At 42.8% G+C, this 20,542-nt stretch overlaps 1 protein-coding gene across 6 annotated transcripts in view; it reads right to left on the bottom strand.

The window, feature by feature from the left end:
* Positions 1 to 20,542, bottom strand: part of LOC144479872 (neural cell adhesion molecule 1-like) — a 525,390-nt gene that overhangs the window by 8,768 nt on the left and 496,080 nt on the right. For 5 of the 6 annotated variants that reach the window (XM_078198898.1, XM_078198900.1, XM_078198891.1 and 2 more), the window contains 2 exons: positions 3,065 to 3,272; positions 1,339 to 1,455 (listed from right to left, as the gene is read on the bottom strand). In XM_078198898.1, the coding sequence (XP_078055024.1) occupies positions 1,339 to 1,455; positions 3,065 to 3,272 (325 nt within the window). Of the gene's footprint in view, positions 1 to 22; positions 400 to 1,338; positions 1,456 to 3,064; positions 3,273 to 20,542 lie in introns of all 6 variants that reach the window. The other variant, XM_078198890.1, reaches the window with a different exon arrangement.

Below are 20,542 nucleotides of genomic sequence, written 5' to 3'. Positions count from 1 at the left end.
TGATTGGAATTGACTGGATTACCGGAGGTCGGGGCAGAAGGAGGAGGTGAAGAAACGGAGACTTGGGCAGCAGGAGGAGTTGCAGCTACGGAGACTGGGGCATCACTAAGATCAACGAGGGGTGCAACTTTGGGAGCCGCCTCAGCTTGAGACTTGGTGGAAGGTGAGGTGGGTGATGCCACAGCTGCCTTGGGCGAGTGAGGTGGAGCAGCTGAAGCAGGCGATGGCTCAGGTGTAGTTGAGACTGGGAGTGCAGTACTGGAAGTGAGTGTAGTCGTTTCACTCGTTGGACTATTTTGAGCAGTGGCAAAAGTTTCAGTGATAGTGTCAGAGTTAGTGGTTACTGTGGTGACAGAAGGCAACATGTCCTCGACAGTAGCCTGGGTATCTGCTGCGTGCCTGTGAGGACAACAGGAGTAGAAAATGGATAGAATAGACAATATAGCAATAGTGACAGAAAGAGGCAAAAGCACATAAAACAACTATATCATGCTGCCACATATGCAACCTATAACATTAAATAAGAACTATATAGTGGGTTTGAAAATAGGATTGTCTTACAAAAACATTCTTAGTCAGTATAATAAATGACTGCTAAGACTTTACAGAAAACTGATGGGAAAGGACTTCAACTTCAATAATCCTGAACACATTTTAGGTTGTAATAAGTGACAAAATTAGTTGGTTGCACAATTCCTTTCCTTCATTAATTCACTTCAAGCAAAATTCACAAATGGAATACTTCTAAGAGTTTTAGTATGTCTTCTAGCAAAATTATAAAGCACTTTCAATTCAAATCTTAACTTACATTATGTTACGATCATGTTAAGAACTTTACAGTGCTTGTTTGTTAAACGTAAAAAGAAACTTATTTTTCCACCAATATTCATGCATGCATTGCCAATCATAAATAAAAACAGAGGTCAGAACTTTCCTGATAAACTTAATCAAAGATTATTTTATCAGCGCCGGCTCAATGGAAACTTGGTTAATTTCACGCAGTTTTGAGTAAATTCACTTTCAACTCTATTTGCAAACCCTCATGGATTCCTTGAAATTCATGACTGTCTATAACTCTTAAGCTAATAATTCGTGGACCTTATTTTTCCTGGGTCCTTCAAAAACATTCAACAACATTATAAGATAACTCTGGCCTGGGAAGCACCATCAAGAAAATACAAGGCAAATTAGATTGAACACTGCACGGTAGCTCACAGAATTCACAGAAGTCATAAAGCAAGCAGAAATTATCCACCAACCATGTCAACAAAAAAGGTTAAGCAAAAGACCAGCTGACCAGTACAAAGCAGCCACATTCTCAAACACACTGCAACTTACTCGGGCTCTGTCAATGGGGTGGTTTCATTGGGTTCCGTTTGGCTTCCACCATCATGATTCGGAGTCCGTTCTTCTTCAGTCCGTACCTCCACAATTGGCTCCTTTGACTCATCTTTCCTGTAAGCAAAGCAAGACATCAAATTTCAAATCGGTGGCCAAGGAAATCTTTGGACACACTCTTAATGACCAATTAGTCACCAACAACAAATGCTGTGGATATTGTAGGACGTGGACTTCTTATATTTTCTGTGCTGTGAGCTATATGTCTTTTTACTGGATGTATTTTGCGTGTGTTCTCAATAAATGGAGAGTTAATTTATAGATGTGTGTTTCATTAGAGATATAATGCCTTCATGCTTTAAGTCAGCCAAAATCACATTGTCAAAAGGGCTGATAACATGAATAGGAAAACAGGAAGGAAATGAACAGGTATTGAAATGTTATCAAAAGTTGTGGTCTAAATTCAACAGAAAAGCAGGATGTGTTTCACGTAAAATATACAAACTAATGAACTTTGGAGCTTTAATTAATGCGTGAAGTGGTCAGCCAGTCTGGCGGATGTCCGTCACACTGTTTTGTACATATTCGAGGTCAACTGATCACAATTGATTGATGAGAGAGCAGGACCAATTAAAGCTGCGATATGTATGCATCAACAAATCAGAACACAACAAGTACATTGGAATACAGAAAAAGCCACTGGTTGCAGAGGATTAAAGTAGAGACCTGGAGAGTTTTGTGGCACGGAATTGAAGACGGCATAGGGAGAGACAAAAGAAGACAAGTCACGAGCCATCTGCACCACTTGCATTAGTGGGAACCCAGGACCATCTAAACTAGGGTACCGATTGTCTTGATTTATTAAGTAGAACTTTCATTGCTTAACAAATTGTCCTGATACCACTGTATCAATTGTCTCCTTGTCTGAAATTTACTGTCTGGCCTCTGAACTACTTACAATATCCTATCAACCAGATTGACCTCAATAAAATTGCCACAGCATGTGAGGAACAAATTGTGGGCATAGATGGCGGAACATGAAACATTAGGAGGTTTCAGGTAAGAATTGGAACAGGTTTGTATCAATAAATGGGATTCATTATTAGAAGAAACATTTTAAGAAAGCACTGTGGATAGATGTGCTAGATAGTCCAAAGGTATTCTCGTGAAACCATTACCATACTACAAAAGAAGAACATTGGTATGAATGTGAGGAATGGAAATAGCAGCACTGTCGGGACCCTTCTCATGTTTGGCAGCCATTCCATTAAAACAAATGTTTATTAGCCTTTTCTATAGAGCTCATAGGCTCTGCAAATAATTAAAGGGCTCTGATAATTTAATAAAATGCAAAGAAATACAATTTGTCAGTTGTGTCCAAAATACTTAACTCCACTATGATATAATTAATATAGCAGAGATCTTGTGATGTAATTCAAGGGTTAGATAGGCATTTCAAAGTTGTGAAGAAAACAACAGGATACCAAGATCTTGTGATTCAGTGGTCTGATGTCTTTCCCCCTTCTAATACTCAACTTGAGCACCTAAACCTCAGAAAGAAATTTGAACTACTTTAAATGCTGGAGCAAGATTTGTCAACACGTTTTCGCAGATTATTTCCAGTACTGGCAAAAGACATGAAGTACACCAATTACTAAACACTTTAACTTTGCTGCTAAAACACGCTCATTATATTTCAGGTAAATTAAAGATTTAAACTTCTTACGAGAAAGCAGCTTTCCCTTCTTCAATGTCCTTGCCCTTAGATCCTGGACCAGGTTGTCCACAGAAATTAACTGCAATGCACATCAGCAGGCCACACTTATTAATGAAGTAGCAGGTGACATCGACAGCGACGAGCAAGATGAGGAAGACGACAATAAGAATGCCAACAATGGCACCGGTCCCCAGACTTGAACCATTTGATGGATCAGCTTCTAGAAGAAAGGGAATCAATTAGGTACTGAACAACACTCAACAATTATCTAATATACAGATCAAGTACCCTTTATCCATGCATTCAAAACCAAACTTATTTTGCACACGAAGTCTGCGATCCTAGCTGATGGGAACCTTGCCAACAGGTCCCGACCTATAGCGCAGGATATCTTAGTTGTTTGCCTTACCTTGTGCCGAGCTGCTGTGAGGGTCTTTTCTTCTGACCCAAACCCTATCATTGCAACTAAGTTCAACCAAGAAAATGCTGCCCCTCGGGCAAATAATGATATCGGATCCAAATGGAATCAGCGGGTCGTTGGAAGGTACGAGTGCCAAGCCTGATCTGCTAGAGGCTGCTCTCCCCTGTTTCCCCAACTGTTTAATGTGCCACTGAGGAACACAATACCTTTCTCTCCAGCTCCTCACTACTAGCTAGGTTTCCAAAAGCCACTACTTATTCATCCTAACTAGGGTATACCACATCCGAAAACTAGGGGTTTCAGATAAAGGATACTTGATCTGTACTACATTTAAAAATGTGCAAAACACCCGTTTGGATCTAATCTGGTCAGAATTTTTTTAAAAATCAATTTTTGTGTGTAAAACTTTAGATTTATTTAAATGTACAGTGTCCCCATAAACAATTACCATTCTGTCCTGTGGAACATTTTGCAAATGCTCTGTGTGTACCACAGGCTAAGGTTTGAGGAAGGGATGCTGTAAAATTACCAACTCATGGTTTCCGTTCAATAAGCCATACAACAAGTGCACTGCTTGTATTGTTAGGGGATTATTTGTAGTGAGCTATGAATGACATTATCAAATACATTTCCTCCTATTGGATTTGGGAAAAAATATGTTTTACATTATTCCTTTACTTTTGAACTTCTCCAAAAGTCTAAATAGGGCACACCCAGGGAAAGTCTGTGCTTTAAGTGCTTGCAAATAATTTCTAAAACAGATTGTCTGGTCATTATCATATTGTTGCTGTTGGATCTTCCTGTGCACAAATTGGACAATAAGGATGGGGTTCTCCAATCTCATTTGCTCTGCCCCTGCTGCCAGTGAGAATTTAGTACTCAATCCATTCACTGTAGCGGCATCATAGAACCTCAGCCACGGGCGAGGCTGGAGGTTTCCGATGTGATTTTCCAACAATACAACAGTGAATACACTTTCAAAGTACTTAGTTGACCATAAAGTCCATTAGGATGTTTACATAAAGAGACAATCTACTAAGTGCCACAGCTGGCAGCAAGTGATGATATTACACCACACAAAGACGACCACAGCTTTGTTTGTCTTGATGTCAGAGTCGAGGCACACATATGTTTATTCTCAATAATGCCTCATACATCTTCTGCTGGTGTTCCTGATGCTGCACAAGGGAAATATCAGGATTATCAGAATGAGGGAGAGTAAACCCAGGCGCACTCTCCCCCCCCCCCCCCCCCGCCCCCAAGAGCCACAGCTCCTAGCCTTTCACCATAATGATTCCAAAATATCTTTACCAGGTCCAAAGTGAAAGAACTCACACTTCCTCACAGGGAAATCCACAACTTTGCTTTGTCATCCATTTATAGTCAGCTGAAGCCCCGGTACTGATCCTTGGGGAACACCACATTAGATCCCACCAATCAAAAAAATAAAGTCTTCAATCCTAGGGGCGGCACAGTGGTTAGCACTGCTGCTTCACTGCGCCAGAGACCCGGGTTCGATTCCCGGCATGGGTCACTGTGTGTGTGGAGTTTGCACGTGCTCCGCATGTCTGCATGGGTTTCCTCCGGTTTCCTCCCATGTTCTAAAAGACGTGCTGGTTAGCTGCATTGACCTGAACTGGCGCCGGACTGTGGAGACTAGGGGAATTTCACAGTAACTTCATTGTAGTGTTAATGTAAGCCTGACTCCTGACTAATAAATAAACTTGACTTTACTTACCTCTCCAAATCAATTACATAGTCACAAAGTTACCTCCAATACCATAGCTTTTTGTAATAAGGTGCGCATCTTATTAAATGCTTTCTGGAAGATCATATAGGTAACATTCATATTTACTCTTCCCTACGCATCATGCTAGCAACTTTCATAAAATCTTAAACTAAATGAGTCATACATGACCTCCCATTTAAAAATTCATGGTGATTTTTTTCTTCAGCTCAGACTTCCTTGCCAATACGTTCAATTATATGAGTATCAGCGAACTCTCTCATCTACGTTCGGTCTGGAGAAAGGGGTGGAGTGCGGGGGAGGGGACACCTTTGACCAGAAATTTAACTGGACCGGCTACATAAATACTGCAACTACACGAGCACCCCCACTAGCAAGTTCCCCTCCAAGTCAAACAATCTCCTGACTTGGAAATATGTCACTATCCCTTCACCAATGCTGCATCAAAATTCTGGAACTCCCTCCTAACAGCACTGTGCCACATTTACTGTATTGCCACAAGATGACTCACCAATAGTTTCTCAAGAGCAATTAAGTATGGGCTATAAATGTCGGCATTATCAGTGATGTCCATATCTCATTAATGTAAAAAAGTGAAGGGCTGTGTATTTGACAGTGAGGAACTCACCAGTTGACTTCTCAAAGCCTTTCCTTCACTTCGCAAGACACAAGTCAGAAGTGTGATGGAATAGTCTCCTTTGCCTGAATAGGTGCAGCTCCAACAACTCTCAAGACGTTCAAAACTATCCACGACAAAGCAGCCCATGTGATCGACACCCCATTCAGCACCATAAATATTCAACACCCAATTGATTTGTTACTCCACCTCTGATATAGATTCCAGTAACATGCTCACAATTTATGTTGGACTATCAGGGCTGTTGTTACAAGGTAACATTAGGGGGAGATAGTGGCATAGTGGTAATATCACTGAACTAGCATTCTAGAGGTCCAAGTTAACGATTTGGGGACATGGCAATTGGTGTGATTTAAATTCAATTAATAAACCTGGAATTGAATTTTTAAAAATTTAAATGGCGGAAGATTTAATTGCCTTGACACCTCCCTTTGACAGTCCTGCTGAGTTTTTGCACTTTTTGTTCACATTCACGTCTAATTTTAATAATCCAAAATGTCACTTGTCCTCTCTCAAAGGGCAACTTCCCTCTCCCAAAGAACGGCTAATTTCTCTCAATGGTGTCCTGAGTTCATATGCAAAAGGGCACTGTACCTCACCAAATGAGCACCCTACCGCTCGAAAAAAAAAACTCCAGAGTTTAGATCTTCCACCAGGTCTAACAGGCACAATTTGTATTTATCACTCCCTACCTTGTAAAAACCAGATCAGACTAAAAGCAGTTTCACTTTCACACATGATTAGGGAATGGCCGGGTCCAGTGGCAAGACCTCTGGATTCAGAGCTTCAGCGCCATTTTTGCAACGGTGAAGTCTCTCTCTCTGCCTGCACTAACATTCAGGCCTCATTTTGATTCAAAACTATTACCTCTTGATTCTTCATTTTATCCGAGTACTCTGAGAAAGCTCTTTCGTTTGCAGAAAATACCGAGGAATGAAACTAATCAGTTGAGTCTCTAATTGGAGCTTCCTACAGGACGCAGCACTATTACATCCACATTGTTTCAAATGCCATCCAATTGAATCGACATCTGTCCAAATTAGATTAACTGATATTCAATGAGACTGATATGATTATATTTCATCAAGGATTGAATATGTATGCCGGTTAAATTGTTTAAAGGTGATAAATAATTATAAGCTTCCCATGTGATTCAGATGGAGCTTCAAGTAACTGGAAAATGAATGTCTCAGATTTACAGATTTGGTTGAATGATGGTATTTTTCATCAACAATAAGTTTCAGTTTTAAAAAAAACACTTTCTGAAGGTCCTACTGACAGATCTCGATGTTAGAACGAATGTTCTGCCAAAACATGCACATATTTTAGGATTGCTCAATCGAGGAACTTGTATTACACGACGCCCACTGGGGGATGAATAAATAACGATGCCCCGTGTTCTTTGTGGCCACTATAACATTCCCCCCACTCCCCCAGGGAAGGAGTTAATTTTGCCACTTGGCAACTGGTTTGAAAACAGCCGGAGGCCACACCGGATCTGGAGGTGTGGACCATGGTCGGGGACTTCAGAGTGTCACTGGTGCAGATTCCTCTTCAGGATTTGTTTCACTCGGGGCATCTGCTTCCTCAGCTTCCATTGCCAAGTCTGTTTCTTGGCCGTCTGGAAGAGTGGGCTCTGGATTAGCCTCGAGCTGCTGTCCTAAACTGGCGGTGGCCATCTCCATGGCTGGTAGCAAAGCCTACTTTAGGGCCGATTCCCTGCTTCTCAGGTGGTCTAGGTGTTCTTTTGCGACCTTGTCCTGGACCTTCACCGTTTAGGACAGCATGGTGGCACAGTGGTTAGCACTGCTGCCTCACAGTGCCAGGGACCTGGGTTCAATTCCTGGCTTGGGTGACTGTCTGTGCAGACGGCAAGTTTTCCCCATGTCTGCGTGGGTTTCCACTGGGTGCTCCAGTTTCCTCCCACAGTCCGAAAGATGTACTGGTTAGGTGCATTGACTGTGCTAAATTCTCCCTCAGTGTACCCAAACAGGTTCTGGAATGTGGCGACTGGGGGATTTTCACAATAACTTCATTGCGGTGTTAATGTAAGCCTACTTGTGGCACTAATAAACAAACTTTAAACTTTGACCCATTTTCTCTATTATGATCCCTGGGACCCAGCCTGGAGCATCCCAAAGATCCTCACGTAGACTGGATCACTTCTTTCAAACGTCCTCTCTGCTTTTGCAGAGTCAATTTTTTTCTGGATCTCTCGTCTAGGCTCCACCCTCTCAACAGGTTTGGAAACACGAGGCTTAGTCTTGCGCAAAGCCAATATCCCATTAATAATTCTGCTGGAATGATTCATGGTGTAGCATGTAGGGTGGTTCTGTAATCAAATAAAAAACATGTCACTTTGGTCCCTATAGGTGCCGCAGGCTGTTTCTTCATTTGAGCCTATTTGAGGATGGGTGGTAAGGTGCTGTCTTAATGTATTTGATGCCATTAGAAAGCATGAAGTTTTGGAACTCGCTACTGGTGAAGATGGTACCATTGTCAGACACCAAGACTTCTGGCTTGAAATATGTACACAAGCTCTGTTGCAGCCATCCAATTGTGGCATGTGAGGTCAAATTCACACGGTGTACCTCTAACCATTTAGAGCACGCATCTACCATGATCAAGAACATGAAGCCCATAAAAGGCGTTGCACAGTCCACATGCACTCTCACCCAAAGCCTGCCAGGCCACTCCCATCGGTGTAAAGAGGCTAAAGGAGGAAACTTCTAATTCTCCTGCATAGATTGCACTGCCTTACTAAGTTTGTGATATCCAAGTCAAGGCTAGACCACCAAATGTAGCTCCGGGCCAGCATTTTCATTTTTTATATTCCGTGGTGGACACTACGTAGTTCCTTGAGCATCAAATGCCATCCTGGATGAGGAACAGTCACCTGAGACCCCCAGAGGATTTTATCGTCCTCCACACTGAACGCGTTTCTTTTTGTCAAGTAGGGTTTCATTTCTTCTGAGGTTTGTCCTTGGAGTTCACCATTCAGGATCACATGCCTCACTTTTGATAAAATTGGATTTCTTTGCGTCCAGGTCTTAATCTGCTTTCTGGATACCAGTAGGGTCTCTAAAAAACTTAAGGGTTATCATAACTTCTTCAAGTGCCGATGGGGTAGGGTTCAAGGGGAGCAGAAGGCAGCTCTAAGCATCGACATTCACTATTCGGGTTCTGGGATGATGTTCTAAAACAAACTCCGAAGCAACAATTAGCAGAGCTGTATCCGGGCAGAGGCAATAAGGCCTTACCTTCGTTGAATAGCCCAAGTAGAGGTTTGTGGTCTGCCACTATTTTGAAGTGCCTACCAAAGACGTACGGATTAAATCGCAATTTGTGAGCACATGTGCTCTGCATCTGAGAGGGTCCTGGATGGCTAATCTATGGGTCTTCCTGATCCATCTTTCCAACGATGCAGAAGAACAGTCCTGATCCCATAAGGAGATGTGTTGCATGGTAGGATGAGTTCCTTCTTGGGATTAAAATGTGCTAACAGGTTTGACGACGATTATTATTGTTTTACCTGGTCTCAGCCTGGGGTTCCTTCCCGGACCATCGCCGGTGCCTCTGCAGCAGGGTGCGCAAAGGGGCCAGTATGGTAGCCAAGTCCAGAATTAATTTCCTGTAGTAGTTTACGAATCCTAAGAAGGGTTTTAACTCTGATATTTTTCAGGGCTGGTGCCCCCATGATGGCCCTTACTTCCTCTTCCACAGGGGGCACCTTTCGCATTCACCCAATAAACCAAATAGGTCACTTCCTTCACCTGAAAGGCACACCTTTCTCCCTTTAGGAATTCCCCAGCTCTCAAAAATCTTTTTAGCACTGCTTCCAGATTCTCTAAATGCTCTTGTACTGAGGTGCCCGTGATTATGATGTTGTCCAAGTATACCGCCACTTTCGGTAACCTCTGAAGTATGTTCCTCATCGTCTGCTGGGATATTGCACACACAAGCGAGACCCCAAAGGGCAAGTAGGTATATTCATGTAAGCCCTTGTGTGAATTGACTGTAACGTATTCCCGAGATGCCTAATCTAGTCCGAGTTGAAGATAAGCATGGCTCACATCCAGCTTTGTGAACATCTGCTCACCAGCTAGTTGGGTGTACAAGTCCTCAATTCTGGGCATGGGTACTTTTCTCATTTAGAGGCCCAGTTGACCATCGACTTATAATTCCCACAAATGCGGACTGGTTTATCTGGCTGAGGCCAGGGATGATAGGTACGGTGCACCCCGCAAAATTGTACGGGTCTTATGCTACCCAGGCCCGAGTTCGGCCTCCACTTTCTCTAATAGACAGTAAGGGGACAGGTCTTTCTCTATAACATTAGGATGTGGCATCGGGGTTGACATGAATTTTGGTTTGAGCCCCTCTTATCTTCCTGAGGCCTTCCAGTCTGCTAATAACTTCATACAGCCCTCCCTCACCTAGCCAGAAGATTACCAACCAGTTAAATTGGATTTGTTGGAGCCAATCTCTCCCCATTAGGCTCGGTCCTTGCCCACACACAACGATAAGTGAGAATCGGGCTGATTGCTGCCTATAGGTCACTGGGGTAATTGTAGTACCCTTTATCCTTAATGGTTGAGTCTGGCTCTTGCGTTCTCCAATTTCAAAAATTGACTATCGGTTTGGAGGTCGTTATATGTCTGCTCCCAATAATGGGTCACGTTTGTGGCTTACAATAACTCAAACCAACGCTCTGGACTTACAATTCCCCGGTCCCACTTGCTCAATAGGGAAAATCATATTCCACGAAGCCCATGGGGAGATCTGTTAAAGATGCCCCCTGTCCTTCGTGGCCACTAACAGATAGTATATAGACAACTGAATAGTAGACAAGTTACACTTTATGAAGAGTGAAGGCGAAATAAGAGAACATGGGAATGGATGTGCGCAACATTGCATGGTGAGAATGAGTAATGTTGGTAACAAATTGGAGGTAGAGTTTAATTTTCAGTTCAGCATCAAATAGGATGCCAAGATTTTGTATCATTCGGTTCAGTCAGGTAGTAAACAGGCAAGAGAGGAAAAATTTGTATTTATATAACAATGTCTGATCGTCTCAAAGTGGTTTACAGCCCATGAAATACTTTTCAGGTATCGTTACTGTCTTAATGCATAGAAAAGCAGCAGCCAATTTATTTGCAACATTTTCCTACAAAAACAATGAGATCATGACCAGCACGCGTCCCTGGTGACAGAACCACACGGCACAGAAGGAGGCCATTTGGCCCATCATGCATTTGTCAGCTCGTTATAAATGTAATCCAGTTAGTCCCTGCCCTTTCCCCCATCACTTTGCAACCTTCCCCCCACCCCCTCAAGTATCTGTTTACATCACCCTCTCAGACAATGCATTCCAGAGGATTATGAGTTGCTATTTAAAAAATATTCTTGCTTCACTCCTGGTTTTTCTGCAAACTACCTGTTTGGCTGAAGAACTAATGTTGGTGCCAGGACATTCCTTAAATTCTTTCATGGGATGTGGGTGTTGCTACAAGGCCAGCATTATTTGCCCACCCTTAATTACCCTTCAACTGAGTGGCTTGCTAGGCTATTGCAATGAACAGTTAAGAGTCAATCACCTTACTAAGGCCTGGAGTCACATTTAGACTAGATCAGGTGAAGATGGCAGCTGTTAATTCTCTAAAGGGCATTCTCTAAAGCAACTAGATAGGCTTTTACAAACCAAAAAAATGTATTTGCCACAGTCACCATTACAGAGACTAGCTTTGGGTTTCGGATTTCATTAATTGAATTTAGATTTCACCTGCTGCCATGGTGGGATTTGAACCGATGTTCCCACAGCATTAGACTGGGCCTCTGGACTACCTGTCCAGTGAAAGTATCACTACACTACTATCTCCACATTAAGAGAACATTTCTGCTCTTCTTCAAATAATGCCATGGAATCTTCTATGTCCACCAAAAAGGGCCATCAAGGTCTTGATTCAACATCTCATCTGGAAAATATCATCTCTGATAGTTCAGCACTCATAGAATCCCTACAGTGCAGAGGGATGCCATTTGTTTCATCGAGCCTGCATCAACAACAATCCCACCCATGTCCTATCCCCATAATCCCACATATTTACTCTGCTAGTGCCCTGACACTAAGAGGCAATTTAACATGGCCAATCCACCCTAACCTGCACATCTTTGGACTGTGGGAGGAAACTGGAGCACCCGGAGGAAATGCCCACAGACAGGGGGGGGACCGTGCAAACTCCACACAGTCACCCAAGGACGGAAGTGAACCCAGGTCCCTGGCACAGTGAGGCAACATTTAAGAGGCATCTGAATGGGTACACGATTAGGGAGGGAATAGAAGGACATGGACCAAGTAAGGACAGAAGGTTTTTTTTTTAGTTTAGTTAGGGCATCATGATTGGTTGATTGGTAGCTTTTGCTACCAAATAAACCTGTTGGATTTTAACCTGGTGTTGTGAGATTTCTTACTGTGTTTACCCCAGTCCAACATCTCTACATCATGATTGACACAGGCTTGGTGGGCCGAAGGGCCTGCTCCTGTGCTGTACTTTTCTTTGTTCTTTGATACTGAATTGTTGACTTGGATCCTGTGCCCAAGTCTCTGGAGTGAAAATTGAAATTACAATTGAAGAGACAATCTTCTGAAAGGAGCCTGTGGGCATTGAGCCCACATGTGGGCTTTGAGCCATGGCTCACATCAAGTACACAGTAAATTATGTGCCATTTTACTAAACATTACAGATTATGTTCTCACAGTCTTAGATTAAATGCTTCCACAGATACATTCGTAACAATGCATCTAAAGAGCGAGGGTGTGTAGTTGGAAAACCAACTCATCATATTAAAATCTTACTTCACTCACATTTTCAGGATCGATGTTCTTACAATAATGAAGGATGCAAAAATGAAACAAAGCTTTAAGATCTCCCTCTCAAGTAGCTCCATCTCGTCAAATAAATAATGCAAATTTTCTGTAGCTTTTCTTTTTTTAAATATAGGTCCAGGAATGTGCATGCAACACGGGCACCAATTTTTAGTGGTGGAACGAAGAGTATTTGGGTTTCTTCCTAACATAACGATTTGGAAGCTTCACCCAACCACCCGATACAGCATTTGTGGAATCTCCAAGTACCAGCACAATACAAAGGTTGATTAATTTACTGCTTTCAACAACCACTGCAATTAAATAGTCAGATACAGTTCTGTTCACAATAAACAACCAGCAGTTCTGGTGAAAGGTTATTGACTGAAAAGCTAAGGGGTGGAAATTCATCTGTGGCTGTGGAGCTGAATGTTAATGTTTGACACACAATTCTATTGAGTCAATGAAAATGATTATTAAGCAGTTATGACCAATACCACTCATGTCTGGCAACATCAACTTCTAATCCTAACTCTGTTTCATTCCCTACAGGTGCCACGTGAACCGTGTAACACTTCCTGGAGCAGAGGAGTAACAAGACTGCAAGAAATTACAAAAGGTCGTGAATGTAGCCCAATCCATCACACAAACCAGCCTCCCATCCATTGACTCTGTCTCCACTTCCCGCTGCCGCGGCAAAACAGCCAGCATAATTAAGGACCCCATGCACACCGGACATTCTCTGTTTCACCTTCTTCCGTCAGGAAAAAGATACAAAAGTCTGAAGTCACGTACCAACTGACTCAAGAACAGTTCCTTCCCTGCTGCCATCAGAATTTTGAATGGACTTACCTCGCATTAGAGTTGATCTTTTCATCACCCTAGCTATGACTGTAGCACTACATTCTGCACTCTCTCATTTCCTTCTCTATGAATGGTATGCTTTGTCCATATAGCGCGCAAGAAACAATACTTTCACTGTACGCTAATACATGTGACAATAATAAGTCAAATCAAATAACATTTGCAACACTTCTGGATGAGACCAAGCCCCCTTTCCCTGCAAGTTTCTTAAATCATAAATGTTTTAAAGTTTATTTATTAATGTCATAACTAGGCTTAAACACTGTAATGAAGTTACTGTGAAAATCTCGTGGTCTCCACACTCTGGCGCCTATTTGGGTACACTAAGGGAGAATTTAGCATGGCCAATGCACCTAATCAGCATGTCTTTTGGACTGTGGGAGGAAACCGGAGCCTCTGGAGGACACCCATGCAGACATGGGGAGAACTCCGCACAGACAATTACCTAAGCCTAGAATTGAACCTGGGTCCCTGACATTGAGGTAGCATTGTGCTAACATTGTGCTAACCACCACTCCGGGTGCTCCAGTTTCCTCCCACAATCCAAAGATGTGCAGGCTAGGTGGATGAGCCATGGTAATTGCGAGGGATTATGGGGATAGGGACTGGGGTGTGGACCTGGATAAGATGCTCTTTCAGAGATTCGGTGCAGACTTGATGGGCGAAATGGCCTCCTTCTGCACAGTAGAGATTCTATGGTAAAGCACTTTAAGATGCCAGTGGTCATGAAAAGTGCTATATAGATGCCTTATTTCTTTCTGAATCCTTTGGCACCATTCCCATATCCAAGGAAGATTGAAATATTCGGACACAGTTGTCTTCTAATCCCACATTTACTTCCCTCAGCAACCAAGAATCCTTCCTAACCATACCAAATGATTTGTGCTTTGAGTTCTGGAAAGATCTAGGAATGGAATAGGGTCTGGTGGATCAAATCACAGGGACCAAAAATGGAGTACAATTTAGAATCACAAGGATTTTAGTTTGCCTCCCACTCCAGTGATGCTATTTCATGGAGGCAACAGGGGTCTCACCCATGGGTGGAGGGTTGGCGAGAGCCCTTGTCATCTCTTTTAGGGAAAGCCCACCCAATCAACTGTCACTTGGATCTCTTTTTTAACGTTTATTTATTAGTCACAAGCAAGGCTTACATTAACACTGCCATGAAGTTACTGTGAAATTCCCCAAGTCGCCACACTCCGGCGCCTGTTCGGGTCAATGCATCTAACCCGCACGTCTTTCAGACTGTGGGAGGAAACCGGAGCACCCGGAGGAAACCCACGCAGACACGAGGAGAATGTGCAAACTCCACACAGACAGCGACCCAAGCCAGGAATCGAACCTGGGTCCCTGGCGCAGTGAGGCAGCAGTGCTAACCACTGTGCCACTGTGCCACCCCCGGGTAGAAGTCCTGTCCAAGAGCTACTGACTAATCAGAGGCTGGCAGCTCTTAGCGCTCGTCAGCGGCAAGGTGGTGTAGTGGCTGCTGAAGGCATGGCACTGAATAGGCCGAGGATCAGTGCTGGACCCTGGGCTAACTGGTGAGTGAGGGCCAAATGGAGTTATGGGTAGGGGGGTTGCTGGCTGTGGAGGAGGGGGTGGGAGGGGTGTCAACCGAAGGGGCAGTGGGGGTGGTTGCCCGTGGCTGATGCTGGGTCCCTCATTGAGGCACTGAGTGCTTCACAATGAGAGACACCAGTCTCTCCACCTCCACAGAGAACCTGAAAACAATTTGCTGGGGTTTTTTCTTCAGACTCCCCATGTGGCGACATGCTGGTTTTAATAGAATGGTGGCAGGAAATTTTTTAGCTCATGCCTGCCACAGGACAGTTTACCATCGGTGGGCTTCAAGCCCGGAACCCCAGAAGATTGCCCTAGATTTGTGGATTACCAGTTCAGTGACCTATACCACTAGGCCACAAGAGGAACAGTGGCAAAATCCAAATGGGGGGGGGTGTATTAAATTCTGTCTCAGAGGCTGTTGGCCATGGAAGCATTTACACAGCTTACAGCGAGTTGTTCATTAGCCTGAAAAATACCTCTAACATTTCACACCATCCTCAAAGGGAGGATAGAGTGTGAGGACAGACAAGACAAACAAAGCAACTCTGATTCTGCTCTGTGTTTCCTGCCGAGTTCTTTTCTAGCATGGAACAGACCTCACTCATGCGGTTGAAACCCTCCAGAACTCTCTTGGATTCTCCAGGAAATGAAGTGCAATCTCACTGAAACTGCTAAAGTCAAATCATAAGGGATTAATTTTCTTCCACACTTTCATTTATTAAAAAATATTGAAGATATTGAAAGAAAGAGTATTTGACTGGCTATGCAGGGTGTTTAGAGGAGATCATGTGTTGAAATCTTCAAGAATACCCCCTATCAGTTAGAAATCCTATGTCCCCAAAATATGACTGCCATATATAACCAATGATGCGGAGATGCCGGCGTTGGACTGGGGTAAACACAGTAAGAAGTCTCACAACACCAGGTTAAAGTCCAACAGGTTTATAGTGGCTTTTGCTGCAAAATAAACCTGTTGGACTTTAACCTGGTGTTGTGGGACTTCTTACTATGTATAACCAATACCAGAGGTACGTGATTCTCTATAGGAAATTGCTCTTTAATTCACTGAAGATGCAGAACAAAACTCAAGCTGCATTGGGTTCCATTGAGACTTTCCTTCTGCAGTTGAAGTGGCAACATGGTGGCACACTCATAACACCAGGGATACGGATTCGATTCCTGGCTTGGGTCACTGTCTGTGTGGAGTCTGCATGTTTTCCCCGTGTCTGCATGGTTTTCCTCCGGTTTCCTCCCAAAGATGTGCTGGTTAGGTGCATTGGCCATGCTAAATTCTCCCTCCGTGTACCCGAACAAGTGCCAGAGTGTGGCGAAGAGGGGATTTTCACAGTAACTTCATTGCAGTGTTAATGTAAGCCTACTTGTGTCACTAATAGATAAACTTTAAACTTGTGATAATACCATGGATGCAATTTTCAATTAGTGCTTGTATCGGGAAGGAGGTGGGAAAAATGCTCACACTATCCACTGAATATCTCCAGCAAGATGTCTAAACTGTTTTATGTTTAGGCCTCACTTGAATATTTTGGGGAAGCTGCAAGAAGGAAGAGATGGTCTACACTTGGCATGAGATGTTGATTTTAAAAGCTTTATAAAGGTGTTCACCTACTTTGTGGGGACATGCTAGCCTCACATTGAGGCCTACTCTAAATGTTGGACAAATCATCTCCAATTTCTGGTGTAAAGGGCGTGGTTTGTATTTATGCTGTGCACCGTACTCCATAACTGTAAAAGCAACTTCCTGGCTTGGGTCACTGTCTGTGTGGAGTTTGCACATTCTCCCCATGTCTGTGTGAGTTTATCCAGGTGCTCCGGTTTCCTCCCACAGTTCAAAGATGTGCAGATTAGTTGCATTGGCCATGCTAAATTCTCCCTCAGTGTACCCGAACAGGCGCCGGACTGTGGCAACTAGGGGATTTTCACAGTAACTTCATTGCAGTGTTAATGTAAGCCTACTTGTGACTAATAAATAAACTTTTAAACCTTTTTTTACTTGAAACCACTTTCATACTTGTGCTCATTAGTTTAGATTTTGGTCGACTAGAACCCATAAAACAACCCTCACACTTATATTACTAAGTAGAGCTCATTTATCCCAGAAGGTCTGAATTTTCACTCCCTTCTCCGGAAAATTCCCGGCTCTCTTTTTGTTCCAGGGACATGGGTGCCAACAGGAGTCATACTTACTATTCCCCAGAAACAGTAATATAAATACTGGGAGACAGCTCATTGTTCAATTTGGATTCCTGAAACTATGCAAGTACAAAAGTACTAGTACAAATATGGTTGGAATCTCAAAAGAGAGCAATTTATAGGGATGGCATGGTGGCACACTTCTGCCTCACAGAGTTCGATTGCTGGCTTAGGTCACTGTCTGTGTGGAGTCTGCATTTCTCCGCTGCATGGGTTTCTTCTAGGTGCTCCGGTTTCCTCCCACAGTCCATAAGACATGCCACTTAAGTGCATTGGCCATGCTAAGTTCTCCCTCCGTATACCCGAATTGGCGCCAGAATGTGACAACTATGGGATTTTCACACTAACTTCAGTGTCAATGGAAGCCTACCGGTGATAATAAATAAATTAATAATAAAGAAACAGGGCGTGTTTTGGACATGCAAGCCCGAATCCTTAATGGGCCAGCCAATTAATGGCTGGGAGTGGGCTCGCTGTCCAATTAAGGATGGCTGTTGGGTTTCAGAAGGCCAATGGGAAGACCTCTAGCACTGACACAGCTGCCGTGTGACTTGCTGATGTTTCCAACATTTCTGTTGGCATTTTCATCTTAAAGTAGTTGTTGTCTCAAGACATTGAGATACCTCATCTGAAACATAATGGACAACCGGTGGAAGGACCAACAAAGGATGCTTTGCAAGTGCCAGCTAACTTGGTGTTCTAGATGTTGATATCCATATGAAGTATTGACAGTATTTTACTTGCACATGGAGGATGAAGAATTTAAGAAGAATAGACTGAGTGTTCTTTTCCTTACACTTCTCACACGATGTTCAGATTTGGCAAAACGCAGCCTGGCAAAATTCTTAGTTAATTGATTTTTGAAATATGATGAGTCACTGAAAATGTCACTATTTCCTATCAGGAATTAATAAAGCTATTCATGCTCGGTTCTATTCAGTCTGGGTATCTTCTGTGAAAAATGAAGGCACTATATTGTTAGAGTTTAAATTACTTACAAGTCAGCACTACAATCTGCCTACGGTCACACTTGAATCTGATTTTGGAAGCACTGTATTATCTAGGTGGGCAATTAATAAAGTCCTGACAATCTGTTCCATATATATTGCGCCAAAGAATGGTATGCTAATTCTCAATAACATCCAAGTGAAGTTAAACATTGTGTCACACCATTTAAGCCATTGAACACAACAACACTTTAATTCAAATCATATGATGTCTAAAAGGGAACCTTGTTACCTGTTGCCATCTGATCCTACTTCCATTGTTGAGAATGAAAAACTATGGGCAATAGTATAAAGTTCTTTTCTTGCCAACATTATAAACTTTGTATCTTGGTTTCGAAGGTTTAGCACAACTCAGGGCTGAGGTAACAACTCATTCTCAATTCCAATACAGCTTTCAAGAAACACGCTTTCCAAAGGCTTGACAAATATTTTGTACATTATAAAGTCGAAAAGTAGAAACTCAATGAATGACAAATATTTCCCTACTCAATACTTTCAGGATAACTTGGGTTATCCTTTTCCTATCAACACATTCTGCTATTTTGCTTTTAGACCTTTAGGGCTGACCTTTATTCTGCTGTTAACACCTACTGTAGACCAAGGTTTTCATCTTTATACTATTACCACTCCCTGTCTTGTGGTCCATGACACCTTTATCAATGAATCACTCCCATCCTTCAACCTGTCCCTGACCTTCTATTTTATAGTAAGAAGTCTCACAACACCAGGTTAAAGTCCAACAGGAGATCTCCCATTCACCTGACGAAGGAGCAGCACTCCAAAAGCTAGTGGCGTTTGCTACCAAATAAACCTGTTGGACTTTAACTTGGTGTTGTGAGACTTCATACTGCGTTTACCCCAGTCCAACGCCGGCGTCTCCACATCATGACTTCTATTTTATACCATCTGCTGCTCCTTTTGTTCAAATATCATAAACCCATTATATTTCTACTTACCTCCAGTTCAAAAGAAGTCACTTTGGACTCGATAAGTATCTCTCTCCATAGATGCTGCCAGACCCACTGCATTTTTCCGGCAGTTTCTGTTTGCATTATCAGAGATTGCACTAATAACGTATTTGGCTTGTCTCTGATGGTTTATGGTTCATCTTTAACTCTGTCCCCATACCATGGTTCAGCAGTATCCTGTTCAAACAAACTTTGCGTATTTCTATTATGTCTGCAGATATAGCATCAGTATTCATCCATCTTACACAGAGGGTTATGAATCTTTGGAATTCTCTACCCCAGTGAGATGTGGAAGCTCAGTCATTGAGTATGTTTAAAGCAGATATTAATAGATTACTGATTTAACAAGAATGTAAAGGTTTATGGGGACAGTGGATAATAAAAGACATTGAAGTGTCTAATCAGCCATGATCATATTAAATGGCGGAGCAGGATGGATGGGCTGAATGGTCTGCTCCAGCTCCTATGTGGTAATTTCATCCAGTCCTGCCTCTCAACCATCTCTCAAGGTTGTTCCTTGATGTTGTCAGTTTGCTTTCTCAACATTCCCAATCTTGGATGGAGTGTAATTTCTTTCAGTTAAACATTAAAAAGAACAAAGTCACTTTTTTCAGACCCCACAACAGATCTGACACAACTGTGAATGAATTACAGCAGCCCCCCCCCCCCCACTCCCCCACCACCGTCATGGTCTCAGTCTAAAAAAGACTGCTCGCAGTCTTAGCATCCTATTCGAACCCGAGCTAAACATCCTCCCCATCACCAAGACCACATACTTCCATCTTCATAACACTATCTCTTTCCATCCTTAGTTCATGATCTCATCTGCTGAAACCCTCATTCATGTTTATCCAACCTCCAGATTCAACTACTTCAGTTGTCTCTGGTTTTAGTCCCCTTCAAACTAACTCATGCAAACCTCTCCTGAACATATCCTACTACGTACCGTGTCCCATTTACTCATCATCTCTGTCCTTCCTTGCCAAACTCCTTCATGAACTGAAACTATTCATCTCTGTGATAAAATCCCTTCCAGGACCCTTGCACGCCATCTCTAACAATCTCTCGCCCAACAAAATTCTCCTCAAGTATCTTGGTTCCTCCAATGCTGGTCTCCAGTGCATTGCCTCCGATCTTCAATCCATGACTGGCGACCATGTTTTTCAATCACCTTGGCCCAATTATTAGAATTCCTTCTCAAGCC

Source organism: Mustelus asterias, chromosome 27 (assembly GCF_964213995.1).
Source record: "Mustelus asterias chromosome 27, sMusAst1.hap1.1, whole genome shotgun sequence".
NCBI lineage: Eukaryota > Metazoa > Chordata > Chondrichthyes > Carcharhiniformes > Triakidae > Mustelus > Mustelus asterias.
The sequence above is the reverse complement of the archived record's forward strand: the minus strand, read 5'-3'. Positions and strand labels throughout refer to the sequence as shown.